At 44.2% G+C, this 23,695-nt stretch overlaps 1 protein-coding gene across 3 annotated transcripts in view; it reads right to left on the bottom strand.

Annotated features, from left to right (window-relative positions):
* Positions 1-5,008: 5,008 nt before the first annotated feature.
* espnla (espin like a) overlaps positions 5,009-23,695 on the bottom strand; it is a 42,225-nt gene continuing 23,538 nt past the window's right edge. The window contains exons 6-16 of one of the 3 annotated variants that reach the window (XM_042322590.1): positions 15,710-15,880; positions 11,300-11,426; positions 10,507-10,655; positions 10,302-10,400; positions 9,856-9,993; positions 8,077-8,223; positions 7,794-7,964; positions 7,313-7,477; positions 6,777-7,043; positions 5,886-6,617; positions 5,009-5,769 (exon numbers count right to left, since the gene is read on the bottom strand). In XM_042322590.1, coding sequence (XP_042178524.1) covers positions 5,281-5,769; positions 5,886-6,617; positions 6,777-7,043; positions 7,313-7,477; positions 7,794-7,964; positions 8,077-8,223; positions 9,856-9,993; positions 10,302-10,400; positions 10,507-10,655; positions 11,300-11,426; positions 15,710-15,880 — 2,655 coding nt within the window. In that variant the 3' untranslated portion in view covers positions 5,009-5,280. The remainder of the gene's footprint in view (positions 5,770-5,885; positions 6,618-6,776; positions 7,044-7,312; positions 7,478-7,793; positions 7,965-8,076; positions 8,224-9,855; positions 9,994-10,301; positions 10,401-10,506; positions 10,656-11,299; positions 11,427-15,709; positions 15,881-23,695) is intronic. The other 2 variants (XM_042322592.1, XM_042322591.1) reach the window with 2 other exon arrangements.

Raw genomic sequence — 23,695 nt, 5'->3', positions numbered from 1 at the left:
TGTAGAGTCAGTCAGAGCTAACAGCTGTAGAGTCAGAGCTAACAACTGTAGAGTCAGAGCTAACAACTGTAGAGTCAGTCAGAGCTAAGAGCAGGAGGGTCAGAGCTAACAGCAGGAGAGTCGAAGCTGACAGCTGTAGAATCAGTCAGAGCTAATAGCTGTAGAGTCAGAGCTAACAGCTGTAGAGTCAGTCAGAGCTAACGGCTGTAGAGTCAGTTAGAGCTAAGAGCAGGAGGGTCAGAGCTAAAAGCAGGAGAGTCAGAGCTAACAGCTGTAGAGTCAGAGCTGACAGCAGTAGAGTCAGAGCTAACAGCTGTAGAGTCAGAGCTGACAGCTGTAGAGTCAGAGCTAACAGCAGGAGAGTCAGAGCTGACAGCTGTAGTGTCAGAGCTGACATTTGTAGAGTCAGTCAGAGCTGACAGCTGTAGAGTCAGTCAGAGCTAACAGCTGTAGAGTCAGAGCTAACAGCTGTAGAGTCAGAGCTAACAACTTTAGAGGCAGAGTTAACAACTGTAGAGTCAGAGCTAACAACTGTAGAGTCAGTCAGAGCTAAGAGCAGGAGGGTCAGAGCTAACAGCAGGAGAGTGAGAGCTGACAGCTGTAGAGTCAGTCAGAGCTAAGAGCAGGAGAGTCAGAGCTGACAGATGTAGAGTCAGTCAGAGCTAACAGCAGGAGAGTCAGAGCTGACAGCTGTAGAGTCAGAGCTAACAACTGTAGAGTCAGAGCTAACAACTGTAGAGTCAGAGCTAACAACTGTAGAGTCAGTCAGAGCTAACAGCTGTAGAGTCAGAGCTGACAGCTGTAGAATGAGAGCTAACAGCAGGAGAGTCAGAAATAACAGCTGTAGAGTCAGAGCTGACAGCTGTAGAGTCAGTCCGAGCTGACAGCTGTAGAGTCAGTCAGAGCTAACAGCTGTAGAGTCAGTCAGAGCTAACAGCTGTAGAGTCAGAGCTAACAGCTGTAGAGTCAGAGCTGACAGCTGTAGAGTCAGAGCTAACAGCTGTAGAGTCAGAGCTAACAGCTGTAGAGTCAGAGCTGACAGCTGTAGAGTCAGAGCAGCTGACAGCTGTAGAGTCAGAGCTAACAGCTGTAGAGTCAGAGCTGACAGCTGTAGAGTCAGAGCTGACAGCTTTAGAGTCAGAGCTAACAGCTTTAGAGTCAGAGCTGACAGCAGTAGAGTCAGACCTGACAGCTATAGAGTCAGAGCTAACAGCAGGAGAGTCAGAACTAACAGCTGTAGAGTCAGAGCTAACAGCTGTAGAGTCAGAGCTAACAGCTGTAGAGTCAGAGCTAACAGCTGTAGAGTCAGAGTTGACAGCTGTAGAATGAGAGCTAACAGCAGGAGAGTCAGAAATAACAGCTGTAGAGTCAGAGCTGACAGCTGTAGAGTCAGTCAGAGCTGACAGCTGTAGAGTCAGTCAGAGCTAACAGCTGTAGAGTCAGTCAGAGCTAACAGCTGTAGAGTCAGAGCTAACAGCTGTAGAGTCAGAGCTGACAGCAGTAGAGTCAGAGCTGACAGCTGTAGAGTCAGAGCTAACAGCTGTAGAGTCAGAGCTAACAGCTGTAGAGTCAAAGCTGACAGCTGTAGAGTCAGAGCTGACAGCTGTAGAGTCAGAGCTAACAGCTGTAGAGTCAGAGCTAACAGCTGTAGAGTCAGAGCTGACAGCTGTAGAATGAGAGCTAACAGCAGGAGAGTCAGAAATAACAGCTGTAGAGTCAGAGCTGACAGCTGTAGAGTCAGTCCGAGCTGACAGCTGTAGAGTCAGTCAGAGCTAACAGCTGTAGAGTCAGTCAGAGCTAACAGCTGTAGAGTCAGAGCTAACAGCTGTAGAGTCAGAGCTAACAGCTGTAGAGTCAGAGCTGACAGCTGTAGAGTCAGAGCTGACAGCTGTAGAGTCAGAGCTGACAGCTGTAGAGTCAGAGCTAACAGCTGTAGAGTCAGAGCTGACAGCTGTAGAGTCAGAGCTGACAGCAGTAGAGTCAGACCTGACAGCTATAGAGTCAGAGCTAACAGCAGGAGAGTCAGAACTAACAGCTGTAGAGTCAGAGCTAACAGCTGTAGAGTCAGAGCTAACAGCTGTAGAGTCAGAGCTAACAGCTGTAGAGTCAGAGCTGACAGCTGTAGAATGAGAGCTAACAGCAGGAGAGTCAGAAATAACAGCTGTAGAGTCAGAGCTGACAGCTGTAGAGTCAGTCAGAGCTGACAGCTGTAGAGTCAGTCAGAGCTAACAGCTGTAGAGTCAGTCAGAGCTAACAGCTGTAGAGTCAGAGCTAACAGCTGTAGAGTCAGAGCTGACAGCTGTAGAGTCAGAGCTGACAGCTGTAGAGTCAGAGCTGACAGCTGTAGAGTCAGAGCTAACAGCTGTAGAGTCAGAGCTGACAGCTGTAGAGTCAGAGCTGACAGCAGTAGAGTCAGACCTGACAGCTATAGAGTCAGAGCTAACAGCAGGAGAGTCAGAACTAACAGCTGTAGAGTCAGAGCTAACAGCTGTAGAGTCAGAGCTAACAGCTGTAGAGTCAGAGCTGACAGCAGTAGAGTCAGAGCTGACAGCTGTAGAATGAGAGCTAACAGCAGGAGAGTCAGAAATAAAAGCTGTAGAGTCAGAGCTGACAGCTGTAGAGTCAGTCAGAGCTGACAGCTGTAGAGTCAGTCAGAGCTAACAGCTGTAGAGTCAGTCAGAGCTAACAGCTGTAGAGTCAGAGCTAACAGCTGTAGAGTCAGAGCTGACAGCAGTAGAGTCAGAGCTGACAGCTGTAGAGTCAGAGCTAACAGCTGTAGAGTCAGAGCTAACAGCTGTAGAGTCAAAGCTGACAGCTGTAGAGTCAGAGCTGACAGCTGTACAGTCAGAGCGAACAGCTGTAGAGTCAGAGCTGACAGCTGTAGAGTCAGAGCTGACAGCTGTAGAGTCAGAGCTGACAGCTTTAGAGTCAGAGCTAACAGCTTTAGAGTCAGAGCTGACAGCAGTAGAGTCAGACCTGACAGCTGTAGAGTCAGAGCTAACAGCAGGAGAGTCAGAACTAACAGCTGTAGAGTCAGAGCTAACAGCTGTAGAGTCAGAGCTAACAGCTGTAGAGTCAGAGCTGACAGCTGTAGAGTCAGAGCTAACAGCCGTAGAGTCAGAGCTAACAGCTGTAGAGTCAGAGCTAACAGCAGGAGAGTCGAAGCTGACAGCTGTAGAATCAGTCAGAGCTGACAGCTGTAGAGTCAGAGCTAACAGCCGTAGAGTCAGAGCTAACAGCTGTAGAGTCAGAGCTGACATCTGTAGAGTCAGAGCTGACAGCTGTAGAGTCAGAGCTGACATCTGTAGAGTCAGAGCTAACAGCCGTAGAGTCAGAGCTAACATTTGTAGAGTCAGAGCTGACAGCTGTAGAGTCAGAGCTAACAGCCATAGAGTCAGAGCTAACAGCTGTAGAGTCAGTCAGAGCTAACAGCTGTAGAGTCAGTCAGAGCTAACAGCTGTAGAAGCAGTCAGAGCTAACAGCTGTAGAGTCAGTCAGAGCTAACAGCTGTAGAGTCAGTCAGATCTAACAGCTGTAGAGTCAGTCAGAGCTAACAGCAGTAGAGTCAGAGCTAACAGCTGTAGAGTCAGAGCTAAAAACTGTCGAGTCAGAGCTAACAGCAGGAGAGTCAGAGCTAACAGCAGTAGAGAGGAGATACAGTAATACCATTGCCTTTTGGGGTAGAGATGTGAGAGGCTTACTACAAGCTCTATGTAAACACAAGATTCGGAGCGCTGCGTTTTCCTCGCACAGGGACCTTGTAATACGGTCTGGCATTCGTACTTTTTGTGAAAATTGAGACACACCGTATCATTCATTCCGCAGCCGTGGGGCCAATGTTTTCACTTGGTTCTTGGATATGACCTATAGGCTACATAGGCTATTCATCAAAGTAACCTATTTTAAAGTAACCCATTGATAACCAAATATAATCTCAGTGACTGTTAAAACGGTAAACCAAATAACAAGAATCCATCAAAAAGGAATGTTGTTTAGCTAATGTTGTTTTGTTTAATAACTAGTGATTACAGGCTATTGTGAAATGCTAGAACCTGCTGTAGCCAGCTGGCTAACCATGTGCTTTTTTTCTACATGACCAAAACATCTATTAATAGCTGGGATGTGAATACACAAGCAGTATATTAAACTGGGATTATGTTTTAGGTTATACAGGCAAGTTTAACAATATTTTTTGTTATTATAAATTGGATTATTTCACATGGAAAGCTAAAAAGGCTAGCCTGCTATGTTTTTAGCCAGGCTAAAGCCAGCTAGCGTCTACTAGCAAGGGTAGGTGACTCTTCCTTGCTTTCACAAAATGAGAAGACAAAAAAACAAAAACAAATGTTTCCCGGCGACGATATCATGTTACCAAAAGGTGTTTTCTGCACCAAAAATCCCACTCCACATGCACATAGATCTAAGGAGTGAATTTATAATTAGTATTTTATAAATAAAGACCTTTTAAAGACCTTTTATTTAACTAGGCAAGCTGAAGCTTGTAGTAAACTTAATGCTTAAAAGGATTTTTGGCAATGAGTCCCTTTTATCTCCTTCCCCAGAGTCAGATGAACTTGTGGATACCATTTTGTATGTCTCTGCATGCAGTTTGAAGAAAGTTGCTAACCTAGCGGTAGCGCTGTTGCTAACTCATGTTAGCGCAATGACTGGAAGACTATGGTAGCAGATACCAAGACCTCCAGTCATTGCGCTAACGCTAGTTAGCATTGGCTTGCGGAACTACCTCTTAACTTTCTTCATACTGAACACAGAGACATAAAAATAGTGTCCCGGGAAGTTAGTCTGACTTTGATGGAGTTACACATCATTGCCAGAATCTCAAAGTTTTCCTTTTACAGTATGTAACATCCAGTACAAAGTGACATCATGCTAATAGTATCGATACTGATATGTGTGACGAAGGAAAAACCCATGTTATCAATAGGTGTACAGACGATACTGGCTCTTCTCAGAGGAAATCACGTGACACTAGTCTTTTTTGCTTCTTTATTTTTATAGTACTATACATCTGACGACCTGTTTCTAAAGGTTGGAAAGTTTACTGTAGGCTTACTTTTCTCTTTAAATAATAAGAGCTGTTACAACTATTCACAAATAACACAAAGGTATTCACACTCAGAATAAAATGCACTTACAGTACACTCATCCCTTACTATAACTTGATATCAGCAGACTACATAACTATAACTTGACTTCGGAAGACTACCAATTATTTAAAAAATATATTTTAAAAAAGAAGGTAAAGAAGGTAAACAACTACTACTCAAAATCAAAAATCTCTGCCTCCTTGTCTTTCCAGAAAGTGAAACTCCTGTCTATGTATTTGCAAATCTCATCATTGCTGAAACTGGAAATGTCTGTTCCTTGTTTAATCAGAGCCCCTTCATCTGGTGTCGGGGTTTGGAGGATGACTATGGGCACAGGCCTGACCTCTGGTGGAAACAGTTGTTTCTCTACCTCTGGCAGTTCAGACCGAGTCGTTGACATGTTCCCAAAGAACTTGACCTTAATGTCCTCGAAGCCGTCCTTCCACTCACGGTTCCCGGCCTCGATGTCCATCATGACGGCCTTGTGGAACTCCCGGATGCTCTCCCAGGTGAAACGACCAACGTGGTCAAACACCTCAAAGCACAGCAGGTGTCTCATCTTCCTCTCGTCCGCGGGGAGTTCGAGTTCCAGGATGTGGAAGTACCCCAGCATAAAGAGGTCAAGGGTCAGACTGTCATAGTCCACCATCGCCCCGTCCACCTTGTGGAGGAATTAGAATCAGATTCAGAATCACAATCAGTGTGTGTGTGTGTAGAAAGTGTATGTGTGTGTGTGTGTATAAAGTGTCTGTGTGTGTGTATAAAGTGCAGAATGACCTTGGGGAGGAACTGTTCAGGGGAGTATGGTGCCTGCTGCCGGTGGAGACGGCGGATCTGGCGAGACGGAACGCTGGAGATCATGTTCCTCCAATCACCAATCATCTTGTTGATGACACTCCTCTGTTTGAAGAAATGTCCCAGAGGCATCTGAGATCCCTTCTGTGGTCCCCTGCCATCTGTCCCCCCAGGTTTACCACCAACCTCCTCCACACTGGCTCTCCTCTCGGCTTCTCTGGTCTTCAAGGTCACCGTGTAGGCGGACTTCTTCCAGTGGCCCAGGAACAGCACCACGATACGTTCCTTCCTTAGACTGGTGGTTTCCCTAACGTCGGTCATGTCATCATCGCAGGCTATGCCTGAGTCACTGTTCCAGTCAGCTTCGGGGGCTGGGTTCATCTCTTTGGGCTGTTCCTGTTTTCCTCTGACCTCTGACCCCAGTCCTTCCTCCTGTGTGGCTGACATCGTGTGGACCTCTTCTTCTGTTTCATGTTCATGACCTTCAAAGTTGGACTTCAGATTCCGGACAGACACCCCAAATTGTTGGATCTCGGACTCTATCTTCTCCCTGCGCCCTCGGGTAGAGGTGGGTCTGTCTGGGCTCTGGGAGAACACAGTGGATAGCTCTGTGTTGGGCATCTTAGAGTACGGCCCGTCTGCCAGGTTGGCCATCAGCAGGGACATGCTCTTTACGATGCCTGAGATACGGTTGCACCACACGGGCAGAGGGACCTTAATTAAGGGATTACAATGGAAATAAGTAATTGACTTCATTGTGTAATTCTTAAAACATTGTTCATGTTTGTAAAATAGAATTACATATGTAATTTAATAGGATCTCTGTGGTTTATACACTGTTGAATTTTTTGTTGTTGTCAAATAAACTCAAACCTGAGACTCCTGGTTGGGGTTTCTGAACTGAGTGCTGGCTGTGATGTTGACGATGGGAGCTGGCAGGATGGTCCTGAGCTCCTCAGCCAGGCGAGCTAGCTCTGTCTCATAGCCTTCACAGTTTTTCTGGTTGGAAACGCACTGGATCTGCTTCTCCAGGTAAATCAGGTCGTCCTCGGTCAGCAGCTCTCCAAACGGGCCCAGGATAGCGTTGTGGGCCTGTGAGTACCTCCAGTTCACCGCTTTGGAAGTGCTGTTCCCATTCTCCTACAAAGGTTGAGGAGACACAGTACAGAGTTTTTTAAATATACAGTACACGTCATATCACTGACATACACACGATGAGGGATGAGATTGTTTTTTGGAACACAAGAAATTAGTAGATTTAATCTGGGTCTGAGAATCCGTCTCTTTATGTCCTGATTGGTGTAATGACTACGAATAACATGCCAGCTCTATTGATGTGGCCATACAGCATCATGAGTTATCCAATCAGAGCTGTGACTGTATTGGAATATGAAATCAGAGTGCCTCACCTTCCTCCTCTGGTCCTCCTCGTCCAATAGCCTGGCCTGTAGCTGACGTACCATGACCTGTCTCTTCCACTCAGCGATTGGCCGACCCCGCTCGTCATGGGTGGGAACCAGATAGTCAATATCTGATAGGTTGGCCTCTTCCGTGGGCAGAACTACCATCCTGTTCTGTTGGCGAACAAAACAATATCAACACCAATTTACCATCAGTATAACAGCTTGTTGTATTAGTCCAATATGGAGACTGAGCTGGACGAGATGGGTCTCTCTTGGGACAGGGCAGAAACTGTGGCCAAAGACAGACTCCAGTGGACAAGATGGGTCTCTCGTGGGACAGGGCAGAAACTGGCGAAAGACAGACTCCAGTGGCAGAAGATTTGTTGCCTTATGTCACACACCAGACAAAGAGGACTAAGTAAGTACGTATTAGCCCAAGTAGAGAAAATATATATATATTTTTAAAGAGAAGTGATGTGATGCTTACTGCTTGTGCTACAGCTACTGTGGATATTTCTGTCTGTTTCAGAGATGTGATGGATTTCATGTTGTCGAGGAACTTTTTGTCACCGAGCAGGTTTTTGCCAGCCAGGAGATTCTTGTCAGAAGCCTTCGCCAGATCAACAGTTTTTACCTCAGGCTTTACCAGTATCTTACCCTGATTAAGACAAAGAAAGTTAACATTCATTCCGTTATGACAGCTTGGCGGTAAAAGTAAAAGTCTAAGAACATAAATTGAAACAACGGAAGAGGAAATCTGATGCGTTTACTGCGTCAGGTGAAGACTTCATTTCAGTGAGGGGCTTTTTGACACCAAGTGTAACGTTATTGGTCAGATCAACAGTAATCACATCTTCAGAAGGTTTGTTCTGACTGATTCCGTCTGCCGAAAATGTATGTCTCACCACTATTTGACTCTGTTGAAGACAAGACAATACCACACATCAGTTAAAATAACTTGGTCTAATAGACCAATAGGGGGGCAAAAAAGTATTTAGTCAGCCACCAATTGTGCAAATTCTCCCACTTAAAAAGATGAGAGAGGCCTGTAATTTTCATCATAGGTACACTTCAACTATGACAGACAAAATGAGAAAATTAAATCCAGAAAATCACATTGTAGGATTTTTAATTCATTTATTTGCAAATTATGGTGGAAAATAAGTATTTGGTCACCTACAAACAAGCAAGATTTCTGGCTCTCACAGACCTGTAACTTCTTCTTTAAGAGGCTCCTCTGTCCTCCACTCGTTACCTGTATTAATGGCACCTGTTTGAACTTGTTATCAGTATAAAAGACACCTGTCCACAACCTCAAACAGTCACACTCCAAACTCCACTATGGCCAAGACCAAAGAGCTGTCAAAGGACACCAAAAACAAAATTGTAGACCTGCACCAGGATGGGGGTGACTGAATCTGCAATAGTTAACCAGCTTGGTTTGAAGAAATCAACTGTGGGAGCAATTATTAGGAAATGGAATACATACAAGACCACTGATAATCTCCCTCAATCTGGGGCTCCACGCAAGATCTCACCCCGTGGGGTCAAAATGATCACAAGAACGGTGAGCAAAAATCCCAGAACCACACGGGGGGACCTAGTGAATGACCTGCAGAGAGCTGGGACCAAAGTAACAAAGCCTACCATCAGTAATGCACTATGCTGCCAGGGACTCATTTGGAGCATTTGGAGGATCCAGAAGAAGATTGGGAGAATGTCATATGGTCAGATGAAACCAAAATATAACTTTTTGGTAAAAACTCAACTCGTCGTGTTTGGAGGACAAAGAATGCTGAGTTGCATCCAAAGAACACCATAACTACTGTGAAGCATGGGGGTGGAAACATCATGCTTTGGGCCTATTTTTCTGCAAAGGGACCAGGACGACTGATCCGTGTAAAGGAAAGAATGAATGGGGCCATGTTTCGTGAGATTTTGAGTGAAAACCTCCTTCCATCAGCAATGGCATTGAAGATGAAACGTGCCTGGGTCTTTCAGCATGACAATGATCCCAAACAGACCGCCCGGGCAACGAAGGAGTGGCTTCGTAAGAAGAATTTCAAGGTCCTGGAGTGGCCTAGCCAGTCTCCAGATCTCAACCCCATAGAAAATCTTTGGAGGGAGTTGAAAGTCCGTGTTGCCCAGCAACAGCCCCAAAACATCACTGCTCTAGAGGAGACCTGCATGGAGGAATGGGCCAAAATACCAGCAACAGTGTGTGAAAACCACGTGAAGACTTTGACATCTGTCATTGCCAACAAAGGGTATATAACAAAGTATTGAGATAAACTTTTATTATTGACCAATTATTTATATTCCACAATCATTTGCAAATAAATTCATAAAAAATCCTACAATGTGATTTTCTGGATTTTTTTTTCTCGTTTTGTCTGTCTTAGTTGAAGTGTACCTATGATAAATTACAGGCCTCTCTCATATTTTTAAGTGGGAGAACTTGCACAATTGGTGGCTGACTAAATACTTTTTTGCCCCACTGTATTAGCCCAAGAACAGTAACAAGATATCAGAGAGTGAAGAGTAATTACAGCATTTGTTGAAGCTTCTGGAGACTTGATTTCACAGAGGAGTTTTTTGCCACCGAGCCCAAGGACATTTTGGGTCGGATCAACAGAAGACTGTTCAGAAGGTTTGACCTCTTCTGTGGAAAACGACACCATCTTACTCTGTTGAAGACAAAGCTATATCATCATTCATCATTCACATACGGTGTCCATATTAGGACAACCACAGGACTTGTTTCATTATCAGGATGTCCTAATACGGACACAATAATAATAACAGATTAATAATTAATTTGAATTATAAGGAGTATTAATACAAAAAACACAAATATCTGAGGAAGAGCAAAGAGGAAATCCAATGCAATGGCTTTCATCAGCATCATGTTTCTGTATTAGTTCAAGAACAACAAAACAAAAGCGTTCGGTTCAAAATCTGTACAAAAAATATATATATCTGAGGAGGAACTAACTACTGCAGTTGGTGAGGATTTCAATTCACAAAGGAGCTTCTTTCCACCCAGCTGAACTTTGGTGAGATTAACAGTCATCTCTTCCACAACTATCTTATTCTGTAGAAGACAAAGAAGACCAACTATTTATAAGTATAACAGCCTGGTATATCATCCTAAAAAACAGGAAGAGACATATCAAAGGGGTTGGTAAAGTGATGCTTACTGCTCGTGTTGATACTAGCTTTGATGGTTTCATTTCTGTCAGGAGCCCTTTGACGCCGTTGATTGTACCAGCCAGGAGGTTTTTGTCTGAAACCTCGGTCAGATGGACAGTTTTCACCTCCTCGCTGCTTTGAGTTAAAGTTTTCACAACTGAAATAAAACAGTGACAGATGTGTTTGTTAGTGTATGTTTTAAACGAGAGCAGTGTCCTACTCGTGTTAACACATGGCAACAGACACAAAACATCAATTCCAAACGTCATGGATTGACCAATGACTGAACTGAACCAATGGTGAAATCAATTCCCAAACGTCATGGATTGACCAATGATTGAACTGAACCAATGGTGAAATCAATTCCCAAACGTCATGGATTGACCAATGATTGAACTGAACCAATGGTGAAATCAATTCCCAAACCAACTATTACAAGTAGTGACTTGCTTAGTAAAAACAATTGTTAAATAAATAAATTAAGTAGAAATAGAATGCAATACTGGTATGACACTAAACTGGTCGGGACGATGTCAGTATTGTGATAGTCGTTAGCATCATGTCAAGGAAACAAAACATGAAACGGATTTTCCTTCTGTAGGAAAACAACCCTTATGTTGGAAACAAACATATTATGTTGTCATCCAGAATCACATGTATTTATTTCCCGAGCTATAGCACACAATCTTTGTTTTTGTTTTCAAAGGACTAAAGTATTTGGTCTGCTTTGTGTTTTCATTTTTTTGCCTTGTCAAAAATATTGGGATACTGGTATCATCACTAACTGGTGTTAACCCTCACCTGTTGATGCCACTTTAACATGTTGTACACTGGATATGGCAGATGGTTGTGGTTGAGAGGAGGATGAGGTGGGTTCAGGCAGAGGAGCAGGGTATTGAGCCTGAGGGTACTCCTCTGTCTCTGGTTGCTGGGCAGGAAAACAAAGAGATGGTGAATCTTTGGGATATAGGATATGGGACTACATGGGATATACAACATTTCCCCATCAGCCCTGGAATTTGAATTGGCAACCCACTGGGTACTGGCCCACCTCTCAAACCTTGAGGCTATGTGATATATAGAGACAAATAATCACTGACGGTAGCTAGGTTAGAAGGTAGGTTAGTAGATAGGTTAGAAGCTAGGTTAAAAGCTAGGTTAGAAGCTAGGTTAGAAGTTAGTTCAGAAGCTAGGTTAGTAGCTAGGTCAGAAGTTAGGTCAGAATCTAGGTTAGAAGCTAGGTTAGTAGCAAGCTTAGAAGCTAGTTTAGTAGCTAGGTTAGAAGCTAGGTTAGTAGCTAGTTTAGAAGCTAGGTTAGTAGCTAGGTTAGAAGCTAGGTTAGTAGCTAGGTTAGTTGCTAGGTTAGAAGATAGGTTAGTAGCTAGGTTAGTCTTCCAACTAGCTTGGAAAGACAGTACCGTGCAGTATCGAAGAGCCCTCACTGCTGCTCGATCATCCTACTTTTCCAACTTAACTGAGGAAAATAAGAACAATCCAAAATGTATTTTTGATACTGTAGCAAAGCTAACTAAAAAGCAGCATTCCCCGAGAGAGGATGGCTTTCAATTCAGCAGTAATAAATTAATGAACTTCTTTGAGGAAAAGATCATGATTATTAGAAAGCAAATTACGGACTCCTCTTTAAATCTGCGTATTCCTTCAAAGCTCAGTTGTCCTGAGTCTGCACAACTCTGCCAGGACCTAGGATCAAGAGAGACACTCAAGTGTTTTAGTAATACATCACTTGACACAATGATGAAAATAATCATGGCCTCTAAAGCTTCAAACTGCATACTGAACCCTATTCCAACTAAACTACTGAAAGTGCTGCTTCCTGTGCTTGACCCTCCTATGTTGAACATAATAAACGTCTCTCTATCCACCGGATGTGTACCAAACTCACTAAAAGTGGCAGTAATAAAGCCTCTCTTGAAAAAGCCAAACCTTGACCCAGAAAATATAAAAATCTATCGGCCTACGTCGAATCTCCCATTCCTCTCAAAAATGTTAGAAAAAGCTGTTGCGCAAGCTACTCACTGCCTTCCTGAAGGCAAACAATGTATACGAAATGCTTCACTCTGGTTTTAGACACCATCATAGCACTGAGACTCCACTTGTGAAGGTGGTAAATTACCTTTTAATGGCGTCAGACCGAGGCTCTGCATCTGTCCTCGTGCTCCTAGACCTTAGTGCTGCTTTTGATACCATCGATCACCACATTCTTTTGGAGAGATTGGAAACCCAAATTGGTCTACATGGACGAGTTCTGGCCTGGTTTAGATCTTATCTGTCGGAAAGATATGTTTGACTCTGTGGATGGTTTGTCCTCTGACAAATCAACTGTACATTTCGGTGTTCCTCAAGGTTCCGTTTTAGGACCACTATTGTTTTCACTATATATTTTACATCTTGGTGATGTCATTCGGAAACATAATGTTAACATTCACTGCTATGCGGATGACACACAGCTGTACATTTCAATGAAACATTGTGAAGCCCCAAAATTGCCCTCGCTGGAAGCCTGTGTTTCAGACATAAGGAAGTGGATGGCTGCAAACTTTCTACTTTTAAAGTGAGAGAAAACAGAGATGCTTGTTCTAGGTCCCAAGAAACAGAGATTTTCTGTTGAATCTGACAATTAATCTCGATTGTTGTACAGTCCTCTCAAATAAAACTGTGAAGGACCTCGGCGTTACTCTGGACCCTAATCTCTCTTTTGACAAACATATTAAAGGACAGCTTTTTTCCATCTACGTAACATTATAAAATTCATACATTTTCTGTCCAAAAATGAAGCAGAAAAATAAATCCATGCTTTTGTCACTTCTAGGTTAGACTACTGCAATGCTCTACTTTCCGGCTACCCGGATAAAGCACTAAATAAACTTCAGTTAGTGCTAAATTCGGCTGCTAGAATCCTGACTAGAACCCCAAAATTTGATCATATTACTCCAGTGCTAGCCTCCCTACACTGATTTCCTGTTAAGGCAAGGGCTTTACTGCTAACCTACAAAGCATTACATGGGCTTGCTCCTACCTATCTTTCCGATTTGGTCCTGCCGTACATACCTACATGTACGCTACGGTCACAAGACGCAGGCCTCCTAATTGTTCCTAGAATTTCTAAGAAAACAGCTGGAGGCAGGGCTTTCTCCTATAGAGCTCCATTTATATGGAATGGTCTGCCTACCCATGTGAGAGACGCAAACTCGGTCTCAACCTTTAAGTCTTTACTGAAGACTCATCTCTTCAGTGGGTCATATGATTGAATGTAGTCTGGCCCAGGAGTGTAAAGGTGAATGGAAAGGAACTGGAGCAAAGAACCACCCTAGCTGTCTCTGCCTGGCCGGTTCCCCTCTTTCCACTGGGATTCTCTGCCTCTAACCCTATTACAGGGCTGAGTCACTGGCTTACTGGAGCTCTTCCATGCTGTCCCTAGGAGGGGTGCGTTACTTGAGTGTGTTGAGTCACTGGCGTGGTCTTCCTGTCTGGGTTGGTGCCCCCTTGGGTTGTGCCGTGGCGGAGATCTTTGTGGGCTATACTCGGCCTTGTCTTAGGGTGGTAGGTTGGTGGTTGAAGATATCCCTCTAGTGGTGTGGGGGCTGTGCTTTGGCAAAGTGGGTGGGGTTATATCCTGCCTGTTTGGCCCTGTCCGGGGTTATCATCAGATGGGGCAACAGTGTCTCCTGACCCCTCCTGTCTCAGCCTCCAGTATTTATGCTGCAGTAGTTTATGTGTTGGGGAGCTAGGGTTAGTCTGTTGTATCTGGAGTATTTCTCCTGTCTTATCCGGTGTCCTGTGTGAATTTAAGTTTGTCTCTCTCTCAGTTTTAGGCTGAGTTTCTGTACAGCACTTTGAGATATCAGCTGATGTAAGAAGGGCTATTTAAATAAATGTTATTTCGTTAGTAGGTAGGTTAGAAGATATGTTAGTAGCTAGGTTTCGAAGCTATGTTAGAAGCTAGGTTAGTAGCTAGGTTAGAAGTTAGAAGCTAGGTTAGTAGCTAGGATAGAAGAGCTAGGTTAGTAGCTAGGTTAGAAGCTAGGTTAGTAGCTAGGTTAGTAGCTAGGTTAGAAGCTAGGTTAGAAGCTAGATTAGTAGCTATGTTAGAAGCTAGGTTAGTAGCTAGGTTAGTAGCTATGTTAGAAGCTAGGTTAGAAGCTAGGTTAGTAGATAGGTTAGTAGAGAGGGTAAAAGCTAGGCTAGAAGCAAGGTTAGTAGATAGGTTAGTAGCTATATTAGAAGCTAGTTTAGTAGCTAGGTTAGAAGCTAGGTTAGTAGCTAGGTTAGAAGCTAGGTAAGAAGAGCTAGGTTTGTAGGTATGTTAGAAGCTAGGTTAGTAGATATGTTAGTAGCTAGGTTAGTAGATATGTTAGTAGCTAGGTTAGTAGATATGTTAGAAGCTAGGTTAGTAGATATGTTAGAAGCTAGGTTAGTAGATATGTTAGTAGCTAGGTTAGAAGCTAGGTTAGTAGATAGGTTAGAAGCTAGGTTAGAAGCTAGTTCAGTAGCTACATTAGTAGATACGTTAGTAGATACCTTAGAAGCTAGTTTAGTAGATACGTTAGAAGCTAGTTTAGTAGCTATGTTAGAAGCTAGGTTTCCATCAAATTTGCATAAAATAATATGCACATTTTCCCACCAGAGATGTGAGACAGATTTTTTGCGGATAAAAGTCTGTGTGATGACGTAGTGCACATAAAGATAATGTTTGCGGTTAAATTCCCATGTACTGAATGAAAAATACAAGGAAATTTGTTTCCATCGCATTTTCAACTCTGATAGTTTTGTTATATAGCAAATGTGCTCACTCTGGTCTTGGTACGTGCGCTCTAGCCAACAGCTGGCAGACACAGTATGGGTAGGCTAGCTACATTATGAGATTATTATGGATAAGAGCAATATTATTTTTATTTGTCAAATGGCAGCCAAGCATCGATCATCATGTCACCAGAATATGACCCTTGATATTTATTGGAAAGGAGCATCAAGCTCATCACTGTGCACATTCACCACCTTGTGAAGTGGGAGGACGAAGCCTAGAGAGGAACCAGACTCAGAGGGGAAGCGCATCTAGAGAGGATCCATACTCAGATGGGAAGCCCATCTAGAGAGGATCCAGACTCAGATGGGAAGCCAATCTAGAGAGGAACCAGACTCAGATGCCAACCATCAGCTCGGTATCATACTGTCAGTATGTCAGCCAATCACCTTTAAGCTCTCCATATTTGTTTTGTTGTTATTGTGGAAGTAGTCCCGGCCAGGGTCGCTAAGGCGACGGTAGTAGTCCTCTTTACTGGGCTGCCACGCCATAGCTTGTCTCCCCCTCACATCCTCCTCTACCGGACCTAGTTCTTCTATTGGCTGGTCCGCTGAGAAGGGCTGGGAGGGGTACAGAGAGAGAGAGAGAGAAAGAAGCTCAGATCATTGAGGTACAATGAGTTCAGAACAGAGTAGAGAGGAGAGGAAAATAAAGAAATAGAGGATTAGGGAGTGGAGTAGAAAGAAACAAACCTTGCATGTATTGGCAGGATTTCAACCCCTGTGGGGAGGATGCAGGATATATGGAAGCATTTAGATCTCCCCTAATGAACCTGTGATGTCCTAATGGAGGCCATGCAGAATGCAGATCAAATTCTGCTCTCAAAGGACAGGAATAAAACCCACAACCTCTGTGTTCCAAACGGGACCCTATTCCCTATATAGTGCACTACTGTTGACCAGAGCCCCTAAGGCTCTAGTGTACAGTATAGGGAATAGGGTGCCATTTGGAACACACTAGACATCAAAGGCAGGGCTGATACGCTGCAGAACACTATTGTGCTTTGTCTCCAAGGAGTGGTCCCAGCCATTTCCACACTCACGCCACTTTGATGTACGCTGTGCCATTGCGGCATCGCTCTCGTTAACTTCAAGATGGCGCGGACAGACAAGGTCACCCTGTCCCTAGCTCCTAACCGACTTTGCAGTATTTTTGTTGTGTTATTTCTTACATTATTTGCTCAGAACGTTTTCTTGCATTATTACCTATAGCCGAAAACAACTTATGGTTATTAGATTGGCGGTCACCAGTGTAACGACCAGAAATGTGACTTTCCTGAAGTGGATTCTTTGTTCATTCCCCCAGAGGCATTTTCACTCATCTCAGGGGCTGCTCCAAGACACCGCCTACAAAGAAGAGGAAGACCGAGTGAGCTTTTGTCACGGTCTGACCATCGTTCGTATGTGTTTTCCTTGTTTTAGTGTTGGTCAGGACGTGAGCTGGGTGGGCATTCTATGTTGTGTGTCTGGTTTGTCTATTTCTATGTTTGGCCTGATATGGTTCTCAATCAGAGGCAGGTGTTAGTCATTGTCTCTGATTGGGAACCATATTTAGGTAGCCTGTTTTGTGTTGGGTTTTGTGGGTGATTGTCCTTAGTGTCTTGATGTCCTTGTTCTGTGTGTATGTGCACCAGTATTAGGGTGTTTCGGTTTTCGTTACGTTTATTGTTTTGTAGTGTTTGTATTTAGATTCGTGTTGCTTCAGTTTAATAAACATGGATCGCAATCTACACGCTGCATTTTGGTCCGACTCTCTTTCACCACAAGAGAACCGTTACAGCTTTTAGTCCGACTCGTTCATACTATTCACCGCATACGCATTACTTGCTAATGTTCAGTCCATGGACAATAAAGTAGACGAGCTCAGAGCGAGGATCTCCCTCCAGGGAGACATCAGGGACTGTAACATACTCTGTTTCCGGAATCATAGCTCTTTCCGGATATACTGTCCCCGTCCATACAGCAAGCGGGGTTCTCCATACATCACGCGGACAGGAAGAAAGATAGAACTCTCCGGGAAGAAGAAAGACGGAGGTGTTTCATGATTAACTATCATGGTGTGATTGTGTTAACGTACAGGAACTATTCTCCCAATCTGGAATACCTCAATATAAAATGCAGACTTTTCTTTTGTCTCTCCCTAGAGAATTCTCTTGTCACGGCCGTGTATATTCCCCCTCAAGTTGACACTGCGGCAGCTCTAAAGTAACTACATTGGACTTTGTGCAAACTGGAAAGCCGCATATCCTGAGGCCGCATTTATTGTAGCTTGGGACCAATAAAGCAAATCTGAGGAAAATGCTACCAAAGTCTTATCAACACATCTCTTGCACTCTGTTCAAATCAAAATCAAATCAAATCAAATTTTATTTGTCACATACACATGGTTAGCAGATGTTAATGCGAGTGTAGCGAAATGCTTGTGCTTCTAGTTCCGACAATGCAGTAATAACCAACAAGTAATCTAACTAACAATTCCAAAACTACTGTCTTATACACAGTGTAAGGGGATAAAGAATATGTACATAAGGATATATGAATGAGTGATGGTACAGAGCAGCATAGGCAAGATACAGTAGCTGATATCGAGTACAGTATATACATATGAGATGAGTATGTAAACAAAGTGGCATAGTTAAAGTGGCTAGTGATACATGTATTACATAAGGATGCAGTCGATGATATAGAGTACAGTATATATGTATGCATATGAGATGAATAATGTAGGGTAAGTAACATTATATAAGGTAGCATTGTTTATATATTTACATCATTTCCCATCAATTCCCATTATTAAAGTGGCTGGAGTTGAGTCAGTGTCATTGTCAGTGTGTTGGCAGCAGCCACTCAATGTTAGTGGTGGCTGTTTAACAGTCTGATGGCCTTGAGATAGAAGCTGTTTTTCAGTCTCTCGGTCCCAGCTTTGATGCACCTGTACTGACCTCGCCTTCTGGATGATAGCGGGGTGAACAGGCAGTGGCTCGGGTGGTTGATGTCCTTGATGATCTTTATGGCCTTCCTGTAACATCGGGTGGTGTAGGTGTCCTGGAGGGCAGGTAGTTTGCCCCCGGTGATGCGTTGTGCAGACCTCACTACCCTCTGGAGAGCCTTACGGTTGAGGGCGGAGCAGTTGCCGTACCAGGCGGTGATACAGCCCGCCAGGATGCTCTCGATTGTGCATCTGTAGAAGTTTGTGAGTGCTTTTGGTGACAAGCTGAATTTCTTTAGCCTCCTGAGGTTGAAGAGGCGCTGCTGCGCCTTCTTCACGATGCTGTCTGTGTGAGTGGACCAATTCAGTTTGTCTGTGATGTGTATGCCGAGGAACTTAAAACTTGCTACCCTCTCCACTACTGTTCCATCGATGTGGATAGGGGGGTGTTCCCTCTGCTGTTTCCTGAAGTCCACAATCATCTCCTTAGTTTTGTTGACATTGAGTGTGAGGTTATTTTCCTGACACCACACTCTGAGGGCCCTCACCTCCTCCCTGTAGGCCGTCTCGTCGTTGTTGGTAATCAAGCCTACCACTGTTGTGTTGTCCGCAAACTTGATGATTGAGTTGGAGGCGTGCGTGGCCACGCAGTCGTGGGTGAACAGAGAGTACAGGAGAGGGCTCAGAACGCATCGTTGTGGGGCCCCAGTGTTGAGGATCAGCGGGGAGGAGATGTTGTTGCCTACCCTCACCACCTGGGGGCGGCCCTGCCACATGCCTCTTGTGTCTGAGCCATTGCGGGGAGGAGATGTTGTTGCCTACCCTCACCACCTGGGGCGGCCCGTCAGTTGCCCAGTTGCAGGGCGGGGTCGAGATCCAGGGTTCGAGCCAGGCTTGGAGGGTACTATGGTGTTGAATGCCGAGCTGTAGTCTGAACAGCATTCTCACATAGGTATTCCTCTTGTCCAGATGGGTTGGGTGGACCTATTTGGGAACAGCACTTCATGATGACGGATGTGAGTGCTACAATGGTGGCCCTCTTGAAGCATGTGGGACCAGCAGACTGGTATAGGGATTGGTTGAATATGTCCGTAAACACACCGCCAGCTGGTCTGCGCAAGGGCGCGGCTGGGGATGTCTGGGCCTGCAGCCTTGCGAGGGTTAACACGTTTAAATGTCTTACTCACCTCGGCTGCAGTGAAGGAGAGACCGCATGTTTTCGTCAGGAAGTCCAGTACCCAGTTGCACAGGGCGGGGTCGAGATCCAGGGTCTCGAGCTTGATGACGAGCTTGGAGGGTACTATGGTGTTGAATGCCGAGCTGTAGTCGATGAACAGCATTCTCACATAGGTATTCCTCTTGTCCAGATGGGTTAGGGCAGTGTGAGGTGTGGTTGAGATTGCATCGTCTGTGGACCTATTTGGGCGGTAAGCAAATTGGAGTGGGTCTAGGGTGTCAGGTAGGGTGGAGGTGATATGGTCCCTGACTAGTCTCTCAAAGCACTTCATGATGACGGATGTGAGTGCTACGGGGCGGTAGTCGTTTAGCTCAGTTACCTTAGCTTTCTTGGGAACAGGAACAATGGTGGCCCTCTTGAAGCATGTGGGACCAGCAGACTGGTATAGGGATTGGTTGAATATGTCCGTAAACACACCGGCCAGCTGGTCTGCCTATTTGGCATGCTCTGAGGGCGCGGCTGGGGATGCCGTCTGGGCCTGCAGCTGCGAGGGTTAACACGTTTAAATGTCTTACTCACCTCGGCTGCAGTTAGATGTTAAAGCAGCCAAGTGCTCAGCATATGTGGGAACGCCTTCAAGTCTGTTGGAAAATAATTCGTCATGATGCTGGTTGAGAGAATGCCTAGAGTGTGCAAGACTGTCATCAAGGCAAAGGGTGGCTACTTTGAATTATCTAAAATCTATTTTGATTTGTTTAACGCTCTTTTGGTTACTACATGATTCCATATTTGTTATTTCATAGTTTTGATGTCTTCACTATTATTCTACAATGTAGAAAATAGTAAAAAAAATAAAGAAACACCCTTGAATGAGTAAGTGTGTCCTATATACAGTGGGGAGAGCAAGTATTTGATACACTGCCGATTTTGCCATTTTTATCATAGGTACACTTCTACTGTGAGAGACGGAATCTAAAAGAAAAATCCAGAAAATCACATTGTATGATTTATAAGTAATTAATTTGCATTTTATGCATGACATAAGTATTTGATACATCAGAAAAGCAGAACTTAATATTTGGTACAGAAACCGTTGTTGCAATTACAGAGATCATACGTTTCCTGTAGTTCTTGACCAGGTTTCCACACAGCGCAGCAGGGATTTTGGCCCACTCCTCCATACAGACCTTCTCCAGATCCTTCAGCTCCCTCCAAAGATTTTCTATTGGGTTCAGGTCTGGAGACTGGCTAGGCCACTCCAGGACCTTGAGATGCTTCTTACGGAGTGACTCCTTACTTGCCCTGGCTGTGTGTTTCGGGTTGTTGTCATGCTGGAAGACGCAGCCACGACCCATCTTCAATGCTCTTACTGAGGGAAGGAGGTTGTTGGCCAAGATCTCGCGATACATGGCCCAATCCATCCTCCCCTCAATACGGTGGTCGTCCTGTCCCCTTTGCAGAAAAGCATTCCCAAAGAATGATGTTTCCACCTCCATGCTTCACGGTTGGGATGGTGTTCTTGGGGTTGTACTCATCCTTCTTCTTCCTCCAAACATAGCGAGTAGAGTTTAGACCAAAAAGCTCTATTTTTGTCTCATCAGACCACATGACCTTCTCCCATTCCTCCTCTGGATCATCCAGATGGTTATTGGCAAACTTCAGACGGGCCTGGACATGCACTGGCTTGAGCAGGGGGACCTTGCGTGCGCTGCAGGATTTTAATCCATGACGGCGTAGGGTGTTACTAATGGTTTTCTTTGAGACTGTGGTCCCAGCTCTCTTCAGGTCATTGACCAGGTCCTGCCGTGTAGTTCTGGGCTGATCCCTCACCTTCCTCATGATCATTGATGCCCCACAAGGTGAGATCTTGCATGGAGCCCCAGACCGAGGGTGATTGACAGTCATCTTGAACTTCTTCCATTTTCCAATAATTGCTCCAACAGTTGTTGCCTTCTCACCAAGCTGCTTGCCTATTGTCCTGTAGCCCATCCCAGCCTTGTGCAGGTCTACCATTTTATCCCTGATGTCCTTACACAGCTCTCTGGTCTTGGCCATTGTGGAGAGGTTGGAGTCTGTTTGATTGAGTGTGTGGACAGGTGTCTTTTATACAGGTAACGAGTTCAAACAGGTGCAGTTAATACAGGTAATGAGTGGAGAACAGGAGGGCTTCTTAAAGAAAAACTAACAGGTCTGTGAGAGCCGGAATTCTTACTGGTTGGTAGGTGATCAAATACTTATGTCATGCAATAAAATGCAAATGAATTACTTAAAAATCATACAATGTGATTTTCTGGATTTTTGTTTTCGATTCCGTCTTTCACAGTTGAAGTATACCTATGATAAAAATGACAGACCTCTACATGCTTTGTAAGTAGGAAAACCTGCAAAATCGGCAGTGTATTAAATACTTGTTCTCCTCACTGTATATATATATATATAGAGTGCCTTGCAAAAGTATTCATCCCCTTGGCGTTTTCCTATTTTGTTGCATTACAACCTGTAATGTAAATAGATTTTTATTTTTTTAGTATTTAAACACTTTTGAGGGGGGGAGGCAGTAACTGAAAGGTCGCTGTTTTGAATCCCCAAGCAGACTAGGTGAAAAAGGCCGCTCGATGTGCCCTTGAGCAAGGCTAAGGAGAAGAGCGTCTCCTAATTGACTGACGTGAAATAAAAAAAGAGACAAACAGTCACACATCTGTTGTTGTTCTTGGCTCTGTACTCCAGCACTTTGGATATGAAATTAAATGTGTTGCTTTTATGGATTTTGTCTTGTTGCTTTTTGTTCTATGTTGCTCTGTCTGTATGCTACGTCTTGCTTGTCCTACGTTGCTCTGCGTGCGCTCACTGCTCAATGATTGTCTATATTGTAATTGTTTTTAATAACCTGCCCAGGGACTGCGGTTGTAAATTAGCCGGCTGGCTAAAACCGGCACTTTTACTGAAACGTTGATTAATGTGCACTGTCCCTGTAAAAATAAAAATAAACTCAAACTCAAAACTCAATGACTATGAGGTAAAAGTGCAGACTGTCAGCATAAAATTGAAGGTTTTCTCATCCATATTGGGTGAAGCATTTATAAAGTACAGCAGTTTTTGTACATGACTCTACAAATTTGTTGGACAATCCTGAATGTATTGTGAATAATGATGAGTGAGAAAGTTACAGACGCACAAATATCATACCTCCCCCAAAAATGGTAACCTCTCCTGTGATTGTAATGGGAAGTTAGCATGTCTTGGGGTATAATATACAATGCTAACCTGCCCTGTTATTGTAATGGTGAGAGGTTAGCATGTCTTAGGGTATGATATAAAATGCTAATCTCCTCTGTTATTGTAATGAGAGGTTAGCATGTCTTGGGGTATGATATAAAATGCTAATCTCCCCTGTTATTGTAATGAGAGGTTAGCATGTCTTGGGGTATGATATAAACTGCTAACCTCCCCTATTGTTATTGTAATGGTGAGAGGTTAGCATGTCTTGGAGGTATGATATAAAATGCTAACCTCCCCTGTTATTGTAATGGTGAGAGGTTAGCATGTCTTGGGGGTATGATATTTGTGCGTCTGTAGCGTTCTCACTCATCATTATTCAAGATTCATTCAGGATTATCCGTAATCATTGTATCATCCACATTAATGTAGAAGTGTGTAAAAAATATATTCACAATAAAAGTGTTATTATTTACCATTAATTTACCATACTAGCCAAGCATTTGGACACACTTACTCATTCAATGGTTTTTCTTTATGTTAAACATTGTACAATAATAGTGAAGACATCAAAAGTACAGTGGTAGGCTTGATTACCAACAACAACGACGAGACGGCCTACAGGGAGGAGGTGAGGGCCCTCGGAGTGTGGTGTCAGGAAAATAACCTCACACTCAACGTCAACAAAACTAAGGAGATGATTTTGGACTTCAGGTAACAGCAGAGGGAGCACCCCCCTATCCACATCAACGGGACAGTAGTGGAGAGGGTAGTAAGTTTTAAGTTCCTCGGTGTACACATCACGGACAAACTGAATTGGTCCACCCACACAGACAGCATCGTGAAGAAGGCGCAGCAGCGCCTCTTCAACCTCAGGAGGCTGAAGAAATTTGGCTTGTCACCAAAAGCACTCACAAACTTCTACAGATGCACAATCGAGAGCATCCTGTCGGGCTGTATCACCGCCTGGTACGGCAACTGCTCCGCCCACAACCGTAAGGCTCTCCAGAGGGTAGTGAGGTCCGCACAACGCATCATCGGGGGCAAACTACCT

The sequence above is a fragment of the Oncorhynchus tshawytscha genome, linkage group LG05 (assembly GCF_018296145.1).
Source record: "Oncorhynchus tshawytscha isolate Ot180627B linkage group LG05, Otsh_v2.0, whole genome shotgun sequence".
Lineage (NCBI taxonomy): Eukaryota > Metazoa > Chordata > Actinopteri > Salmoniformes > Salmonidae > Oncorhynchus > Oncorhynchus tshawytscha.
The sequence above is the reverse complement of the archived record's forward strand: the minus strand, read 5'-3'. Positions and strand labels throughout refer to the sequence as shown.